The sequence below is a fragment of the Akebia trifoliata genome, chromosome 8, assembly GCF_017979445.1.
Source record: "Akebia trifoliata isolate Shusen 1 chromosome 8, ASM1797944v1, whole genome shotgun sequence".
Lineage (NCBI taxonomy): Eukaryota > Viridiplantae > Streptophyta > Magnoliopsida > Ranunculales > Lardizabalaceae > Akebia > Akebia trifoliata.
The window spans coordinates 1,515,636-1,525,687 of NC_141382.1; the positions used below are offsets into that span (position 1 = coordinate 1,515,636).

Genomic DNA, 10,052 nt, shown 5'->3' on the forward strand with positions numbered 1-10,052 from the left:
AGATGAAATTTTAAATATTACATATCGACATTTGGATAGTAACCCTAATCGCATTATTCCGTGTGGGGTGGGCCTATACTTGCATTGGGAGCATCTTTTGCTACAATTATTTTGGATTATTTACATGTGTGAATAAAAACAAGAACACTTGGGAGCACTTCTTGAAGTAGATTGCAACAATCTTATTGCGATTGACGTTGACGACACTCTTATATGATTGTAGGGAGAAGAGCAGATAATGACTTTGTAGACGCAATTTTTTTGCACAAACTCAACATTCGCAACAACTTTGTTGATGTTCTCTCAGTGAACCCTCTTGGGTGTACCTACATCACAGAGCCTTCGATGAAGACAATCAAGTATCGATGTGGACAAACTTTAATCTCCTTCTCACAAAAATTAAGATTGAAACATGTAAGCTTTAATAAAAGTTATTAAGCATCTAAAAGGGGAATGAAAATTACAAGAATTCATTTTGATAAAAGTTAAATTTCTAAGTAAAGGTGAATGACAAAGTAGGAATCAAATCATATTGTCTACCCCAACTTTTAGGAGAGGATGTACATCTTGTTTGCCTCATATCCCCAAATATGAAAAGTTGGGGAGACTTACAAAAGTGGGGACATGCTGTCTTGGATGGTTATATGACCAATGTATATATGTTTATCAAATAAAAAATAAGAAAACATAAATATATGTTGAGAAGATCATCCTCACAAAAAATCAGCCAAATCGGAAACTTCTAAATCTATCAAAAGTGGTTTATAAATTTTTGGTAAAAAAACCAACGATCCACATTCTAAATCACTTTTGACGGGGTAAGAAACTACAAATTGGACTGATTTTTTGTGAGGATGATCTTCTCATCAAATAGATCATCCTCACAAAAAATCAGATCAATCCAAGATTTCTAACCCATATTTTGAAAAATTATTATTTTTACATATGTTTTGAATCCATATAGATTATCAAATTGGCAATCCAACACCACAATCTTTTAAATTTCATGGAAAAACTCAAATCCATGAGAACAAAATTCAAACAAGAATTCTTTTTGAACATGATCGAATGTGTTGGAAATGTATGGCTACAAAACTCCCAAGTTTAAAACTAAAATTTGATGGTGAATTTTTTTTTTTTTTTTTCGAGATTTCTTAGAATTTTGTCCTTAGTAACCCTAAGGCATCAGACCATTTTTTATTTTTATTTTTTTGATGCCACAAATTGATGAGGTTAGAATTCACTCCATCAATTTGAGTTGTATGACGTGGATTCCCACTACAAGGTTTGCTTGTAGGGTAACAAACTTGATAAAGTAAGGTTTGGTGAGTAACAAATATCATGAAGTATGGTTCTCTTGAAGTTGTAAGAACTCCAAGGGAGTTTTTGTAATAAAAATACAACAGTTAGGTCTGCCAAGTAAATCTCTCTTTAAAGTAACCATCAAAAGAAGTATCATCCAAAGATTGAATGGATGTGTTGGCAGTTCTATGGTTTAAAATTTTGTATTGTTTCAAAACGTTTTGGCCGAGATTGAAATGAAATATTGACCCTGAAATATCAAGTGTCTCGAGAAGATATGAGTAGGGCTGCCAATGGGGCAGATAATAGCCGCTTATTCCACTCAGTCGACCCTAATTTTTTGGGCATGAGTACAGTTTTTTATCTGATTAAGAATTCAAGTAAATTTATTCGTATATGGGTCTTATCCAACCCAAATATCCATTTATTTGAGTTTACTTGGGTAAATTCACTATAAGATATAAGTATAACCCAAAATCAAGATTCTTCCATCATTTACCCAATAAGGGGTATATATTGAAATTTGGATACAAATCGGACACGGGTATCCTTTAAAAAATTGAATAAATAATCGGATATGGATATCCTTAGTAAAAGTAGGTAAAAATATATATGGATAACTAGATATAGAATTAGGGGAGGCGTTCGGAGGCATCGGTTTTATCAATCGTTTTAACAAAAGAAGCTCGACCGTTGGATATACAGTGATTGGATGGTCGAGATTGCATTTGCGTTTAAGTTATAATTTATGGGATGTTTACAGCGCCATCCCTAGGTTTTATATTATTTAGTGTCACCTCCCTGGCACAATTAAAAAACCCGAAAGCTGTTATCTGCGTTTAAGTTAAGAACACAGAGTTCTCCTTCACTCTCTCCTTCTCTCTCGCTCAAGCGCCACCTCTTTGAAACCCTCTCTCTCTCTCTCTCTCTCTCTCTCTCTCTCTCGCTCCGCTGAAACCCTCGAACCTCACTCTCTTTCTCTCTCTCTCTCGTTGAAACCCTCGAGCACGAACGGCTGTTGTCGCTCTCTCTCTCGCTCTCGCTGCAACTCCATTGACGAAGCACGCTATAGGTATCATCTGTTTCAACCGTTCGTTTGATGAATTGATTCAAGCCACGTTTGAGGCTAATTTTTTCCCCTATTTATATCTCTCGCATCGTCTTCAGATACCCACTGTTTTAGCACTCTCTCTCTCTCTCTCTCTCTCTCTCTCTCTCTTTCTGTGTGTTTGAAAGAGGAAATAACATGATATCATGGGTAAAGGGAAAGTAGAGCTTAAGAGAATCGAAAACACAACAAACAGACAGGTGAAGGAGAGAGTGAAGGAAAACTCTCTGTTCTTCTGTTATTTAATTGTGCCAGGGAGGTGGCACTAAATATTATAAAATAGAGGGATGGAGTTGTAAAAATCTTATAAATCTATAACTTAAACGCAAATAACTTAATTGTGCCAGGGAGGTGGCACTAAATACTGTAAAATCTAGGGATGGCGCTGTAAAAAACTCATAAATTATAACTTAAACGCAAATGCAATCTCGACCATCCAATCGCTGTATATCTAACGGTCGAGCTTCTTTTGTTAAAACGACTGATAAAATCGATGCCTCCGAACGCCTCCCTAGAATAGAATTAGATAAGGATACAGATATGGGAAATGTTCAGCACCCTAAGTTTTACCACACACTTTAACAAACGTTTTTTGTCCTACATGGGTTAGAAGTTTTGGAATGAGCTGATTTTTGGTGAGGATGATCTATATGATTAGAAGATCATCCTCCCCAAAAATCAGCCCATTCCGAAATGTTTAGCCCCATGTTTACATGTTGAAAAATCGTGGACCGTCCATTTTTTGTAAATCAATTTTGATTGGGTTAGAAGTTTTGGAATGAGCTGATTTTTGGTGAGGATGATCTCCTCACCATAGAGATCATCCTCACCAAAAATCAGCTCATTCCAAAACTTCTAACCCATGTAAGACAAAACATGTTTGTTAAAGTGTGTGGTAAAACTTAAGGTGCCGAACGGGACCCTACAGATATATGCTTCATCTAACCCATACCCGACCCATTGTCAAACCTAGATATGATATGAAAATTTAAAAAAGTGGAATGAAAACAAAAAATGACATGATTTGAGATAGTTAGAAAGATCTGAATGCATTGACTCGATCAAGGGGTATCACATTGATTTGAATAATCTAAAGGGCTCTCTTAATTTTCACTTAAACCCAGAGGGGTACCCAAGTCTTTTTACGAGAAATTGAAGATAAAGGGCATTTTCCTTAGCCTCTGATGGAAGACTTCGGTCAATGGGTACCTCAAAATTCTACAAGTCAAGTCTACCAAATTATTTATTTGATGAATGAATATTATTGTCCGGATCTTAAAAATTGACCTGAGTTCTGGTGCAGTTGGTAACAACTAATAACTGATTCCGTATACTGCAAAGGTCCAACAACCACAATGTTTGGTGATGATCACGACTATTTTCCTAAACTTGACTATGGATATTTTGGCTATGTGGAACTGTTGAAAGATTCATGCATGGTTTAATGGATTCGAATTTGGGCTTGGACTATCCGGTGGCATTCCGGATTCAAACAACTTGAAGGATCCCAAGTGTAGGGCTGTCAATGGATCAGGTCAATTTAGGACCAATTCTCAATATTAGGATCCAAGTCTGATCTGATAATAATTGGATCTTGGATCAGGTCAAATCCAATTTAATATACAAAATATATGAAAAAACCATATATATTTAAAACTTTAAATAATCTTTACTATTATAATGAGAGAAGGTACAGTAGAAAGTGGTTCGACACCAAAATTTAGATTTCAAAATGCCCCCACTTTAAAATTTAAACTTAATATAATCGGGGTCATTTTGATTAATAACCTAGAAAATTACAATCTCACATCACGTTGATTAATTTTTCAAATTACAAAAATATCTATATTTGACCCATTTTTTTATTCAGATATAATCCAAGAAATCAAACCCTCTAAATTTGGATTCGGGTCAGTCGGATTTCAGATAACCCATTTTATGTCCTAATTATGGTAGTCAAACAGTATTTCATCAAATACTATGACTTCTAAAACTCGTGCGGGGTTGGTCATGCGGGCCCCCAAGGGAGATTAATCTGTCATGCTTACATGAGAGTATTGATGGGATACTCCCTCGGTTACAAAAAAAAAAAAAAAAAAAAAGATAATTCAAAGATTTGATGGATGTGTTGGTGGTACTATGGTTTAAAATTTTATATCATTTCAAAATGTTTTGGCTGAGACCAAAATGAAATATTGATCTAGTGTCTTGAGAATGTTTTGGTTCGTTTTGAAATGTACTAGAATTTCTAGGTTATCAGCTTTTTTTTAATAATCCAAAACCATTTTCGAGACAAAATTTTAAACCTTGGGTGGGTTTAAATTCAAGGGAAAGAAATAAAACAAAGATAGTGAAAGAAACAGCTTATTTTATATATATAATTTCTTCTTGAAATCACATCTTTCTGACCCAGACATGTCCAATACCCCATGAAAATATAAAGATAAAAAACAAAACCCAAAAAAAAAAGAGACTAGAAGAAACATAAACCATGCAAAATGACTCCAATCCGTAAAATTTTCTTAATTGATTGGAAGAGGAACACCATTCCAGTTCCTGACACAATCAAGCAGCGGATCGATCATCTTCCCTTCGCACATTGCTGAAAAAACCTTGTCGAAATCCTCACCTGGTGATTGAACCTTCTCGCCCGTCAGTAATCCAGTCCCCAATTCTTCCCTCACAAATTTGTACAATGGGTATGACCTACACTCCTTAATCCGGTTTGGGATAGCCATATTCCCACTTTCGTACCCATTCCTTGTGTTCTCGACTTCTTTGGGCAAAATGTTCTTCAATTCCTCCTCAAAGGTGTTAATCTTTTGGAAGATCGAAGTGTTCGAATTCTTCTCGTGATCACCATTCATCAATGCGTGTTCGACGAGGACTTGCCTTAGTTTCTCCATTAATGGGTAGGTTGAGAGGCATGGGTCGTCGATGTAGGTGAAAACTTGTTCATGATCGACAACCTTAAGCAAATCTTTTTCGCAAAACCTTGAAGGGTGAAGCTCTCCATTAACTCCCATAGTTAGAACTTTCTTAGCTACTTGGCTCACTGTGTTCTTGACAGTGATTTTCAAATTCTCCTCCAAATGCCTCAAATCAATCGCTTGGCAAAGTGCAACTAAGAACGTAGAAGACATTAGCTTCAAGATATCAACAGATTCGGCAGTTTTTCTTGCTGAAACCAAGCCCAAGGAATTCACATCTTGGTTGTGTTGCTCGGCACTTTGAACATGATTAGTGACCGGATTAGAAAGAAATTGGAGCTCGGAACAATAGGATGCCATTGCTATCTCAGCACCCTTGAACCCGTAATCCAAGCTCAGGTTCCTTCCACCCGAGAGATTAGATGGTAACCCATTGTTGTAGAAATCGTTAACAAGCTCGGAGAATTGAGCGAACATGAGCTTTCCAATTGATCCAATAGCCAAGCGGGTATTGTCCATCGAGACTCCAATGGGAGTGCCTTGAAAGTTTCCACCATGTAGAGCCTTGTTCCTTGACACATCGATCAATGGGTTGTCATTAACAGAATTGATTTCTCGTTCGATTGATTTGGTCGACGATCGAATCACTTCAATCAGTGGCCCAAGCCATTGGGGAGAAGTTCGAAGAGCGTATCGGTCTTGTTTTGGCTTCTGTAAAGGATCGATTTCATGCAATTTCTGAGCTTCCTTGACATATGAGCTACCATCTAAGATATGTTCCATAATGGCTGCAGCCTCAATTTGGCCTGGGTGATGCTTCAATTTGTGGGTCAGATGGTCGGTAAACTCTGGCTTACCTTGCATGACCTCGGCGAATATCGCCGATATGACTTCTGATAGAACAGCAAGGATGTTAGCTTCAAATAAAACCATCGATGCCAATCCTGACCCCACCGCAGTACCATTAACCAATGCAAGACCCTCCTTGGGCTGTAATTCGAAGAACCCACCATCGATCCCAGCAAGACAAAAGGCTTCTTCGGGGTTGAGAGATTCCCCCTTGGGACCCACAACTTTGGAATTGGGTCGACCCGTCAAGAGCCCAGCAATGTATGATAAAGGGACGAGATCGCCTGACGCGGTGATTGTGCCCCTTAGAGGCAAGCATGGGGTGATGTTGTGATTGAGGAACTTGGTGATGGCTTCTAAGATCTCAAAGCGGATGCCAGAGTAGCCTTGGAGGAGTGTGTTGATCCTAACAAGCATAGCTGCTCTTGTTGCGGTGTGAGACAATGTGTGGCAAGATTCTGTCCCATTGCCGAAGATTCCAGCGTTCAAGAATCTGGTAAACAAAGAAGATTCCATCAAATGGATTAGCAACTGTGTTTTAATATGTGAACCCACAAAGTGATTAATTCTTATATATTTACAAAATCAACAAAAAATAGTTAAGAAATATGTCCCACTTTTTCAATATCAACCAACATTCAAAAATAAAAAAAATAAAAATCTACATGTGGACTCGGCATGCTTAGAAACTCTCCACTGAGTTTACCCAAGAGTAAAAATTCAGGTTCCTCCGAGAACTCAACTTGATCTTAACCATCACATCTTAAAACTTAAAAGATAGCATGTGAGATTAATTAAAAAATCATTAATGGATTAAGATTTGAGTTCGCCCTTGAAAAGCACTTACAAGCATGGTTTTAAATCTTGTCAGAGAGATCGAGACGACTTGTCTAATATGTCTCGGTATCATCTACCAACGAGAGGAATAGACAAGTCAAACATATCCGACGAGATTTAAAACTGCAGTTCATTTTTCTCATTGTTGAACTAGATGACTTAAACGTATTGGAAAACTCGGCCGAGACGACTCAGTCTAATTCATGGATGAGACGAGACGTCAAAAAAAAATTACAATAATATTTTAATTCCAAGAAGTTAAATTAAAGACTGGAAGAAAAAAAAAAATCAAAATTGGTAAGATAGTTATCAAAATCTAAAAATAAGTTATTTCCCAAAAAAGCACTTCCTACAACTCTCACCAACCCACAAATTCCGCAATTGTGATTCTTACCAAATTGCTTATAAGGTTCATTAAAAGCTCATCAATTATTTAAAAATTAAAATTAGAGTTAATGGTTTCTTAATTCTTACCTAATGAGTTCCTTCTGCAGAGCTCCTCCTTGCTTTGTTCTCCTATGTGAAGTTGCCCCAAAACCAGTTGTGACACCATAGCTATCCGTCCCTTTGTTCATGCTTTCCATCACCCAATCACTGCTAGCTTTCACTCCCGCTCTTGCTGATTCCGAAAGCTCCACTTTTAGTCCAGAACCTCGAGAAGCGATTGCTGCAACTTGAGAGATGCTTAGAGTCTCTCCTCCTAATCGAACAACAGGTTTGCGGTACTCCTCGACCATACGTTTAACCTCATCGAGATGGCTACCCTTTAGAGACTCTGCTGCGACTCCCCAGTACAATGGGTCGACATCGATGCAGAAGTTGGGTTCGTTCGAAATATTGGGAATTGGATTTTCCATGACGTTCTTCGATGAACCTAAAAAAACAGAGTATCTCGAAATGTTGGAGTAGTTGAAGAAAAGAAGGGATTTTTAAGTTGAAAATCGATTCGATTAAGGATTTAAGAGTGAAATTAAGAAAACCCAGACGAGAAAAGAACTCAAATCGATCGATTTCAATGAAACCGAAATGGAAGAGAAAGAAATAGGAAACAGAGACAGAAAATGTATGAAACAGATTTAACAAGTTGAAAAAAAGGGGTTTTTTAAGGATTTAAGAGTGGAATTAAGACGAACCCAGATAAGGAAAGATATTAATCGATCGAATTTACTGAAGAAATGAGCTGTTGTGGCTGAAAAAGGAAGAAAACAGAGACAAAAGCAATGGGTAAGATTGAAAAAAAAGGAAAATTTGATGAACTTTGTTCGATTGAATTGAAACAGAGGAGAAAATTCGGATTCGATTGTTCTTCCTGAGTCCTGATCACCTGCATATGGGGGCTTTAAATAGAGATTTCGTCTGATTGAGAGTTGGGTGTGAACGAAATGGGGTTAGTTGAAAATAATTTCTGACCGTTAATCTGAATATAATCAACTGACACGTGGCATCATCGTGGAACTATGGCTCCCTCAAGCGAGTTATTCTTTCCTAGTCGCCCGAAAGCAGCAAAATGGTTGGTGGAGAGAGATCGCGAAATCAAAACGTCATTCTACGTCCCACAGAAAAGTAGAAACCGGGAAATTACCTCGAATTTCATAAAGGTAAAATGACTAAATTAACCTATTGATTGATTTTAATTGGCCCAATATTCTATTCTCTGATTTATAACGAGGGTTACTGTTGCTACACCAACTTCTACTAATACTACTCCAAGACGTGTTTTAAATTTGGTGGTGTACATATTAATTAGGGTGGCGTTAGCAAAAGTTGGTGTGGCAATAGTATCTCTCTTTATAATTGGGTTTCATGTGCCATGAGAGCACATGTAAAAATGCATTAAATACATCTTAAAAATAAGTATTTTGCCAACACATGTAATACTTTCGTTATTTTTTAAAACTTCAGTAATTATTTAAAAATTTACCTAATAATTTAACAAATTTCCAAATTCTTTGCATAAAAGAAATACTGAAAGAAGCCAACAAAGAGAGCATGAAGGAAGGGAAGGAGAGAAGATTTTTTTTTCATAGATTTAGGAAGACGGGATGTGATTTGGTGTGTCAATAAATTAGCGACATCTTGTAGGATTGGGAGATTGGATCTAAGGTTGAAATAAACATTGAAAATAAATTAAGAGATATTTATGAAAAAGTGATAAATTTTTGACGAATTTACAATTCTGACTCATTGTTCATTTTAATTACCAAAACATATAACAATAACAAATTTAGAGGTTTGTAAAGTGAATATTTCACAGGTTTAAAGTGACAATTTCACTTTAAACATGTGAAATTATCATTATAAACCTATAAAGTAGTCACTTCATTTTGAAATTTCTTTTGATGGAAATATGTTCATTCACGTTTTGATAAGTAAATCGAATAGTGAGCTGGAATGGTAAATAACTCATTTTCTGCTAATGATTACACCCATAAATTAATTGAAACATGGAGAGAATTGAGAAGAGGTAAATTATGGGTAGTGGTAGGTAAGGAAATGTGACAACAAATAACCACACTTAGAAGTCTTCTAACTAAGTTAGGTGGGATCCGTCATCAAACTTGTAGGTTTTGGGAGATTGGATCTAAGGTTGGGATAACAATTGATCCAATCTCCCAAGACCCACATGGACAATTTGTCAACTAATTGGAACATGGAGAGAATAAAGAATAGATAAATCGAGAGTAGTGGTAGGTAAGGAAATGTTTCAATAGATGGCCGCACTTAGAAGTCTTTTAATTAAGTTAGGAAATGGTCAATTCCGGATAATCCAATAAGTGATGATCCTTATTGAATCGAACTCTACTTGGAAACCAAATCCTCAATCTAAATCCAAAGTTATCGGATCAAATTTCGAGTATGATCTTATCCATTGATAGCTCTACATTGGACTCACCATGAATGAGTTTTATTTATTTTTAATCTGTTTCAAAACAAATTTTTAACTTGATAAACAAAAATAACGAATCCTAATTTTGAAATAATTATAAATGACAATCATTTTTTCATTTTTTTTGCCCTTTTTTCCA

General features: G+C 36.4%; 1 protein-coding gene across 1 annotated transcript; it reads right to left on the reverse strand.

Moving 5' to 3' along the window:
* Positions 1-4,761: 4,761 nt before the first annotated feature.
* LOC147395338 (phenylalanine ammonia-lyase-like) lies at positions 4,762-8,343 on the reverse strand. The gene is made up of 2 exons (XM_086450647.1): positions 7,501-8,343; positions 4,762-6,682 (listed from the first exon to the last, which is right to left on the reverse strand). The coding sequence occupies exons 1-2, from the start codon at positions 7,881-7,883 to the stop codon at positions 4,933-4,935; spliced, it is 2,133 nt and encodes a 710-aa protein (XP_086306773.1). The 5' UTR covers positions 7,884-8,343; the 3' UTR covers positions 4,762-4,932.
* Positions 8,344-10,052: the final 1,709 nt, after the last annotated feature.

Excerpts from the sequence above, each read along its gene's own strand:
- LOC147395338 (XM_086450647.1), bottom strand. The coding sequence starts at position 7,883 with ATGGAAAATCCAATTCCCAATATTTCGAACGAACCCAACTTCTGCATC. Across the intron at positions 6,683-7,500 it reads CTGCAGAAGGAACTCATTAG|ATTCTTGAACGCTGGAATCT; the intron begins GTAAGAATTAAG and ends TTTGTTTACCAG.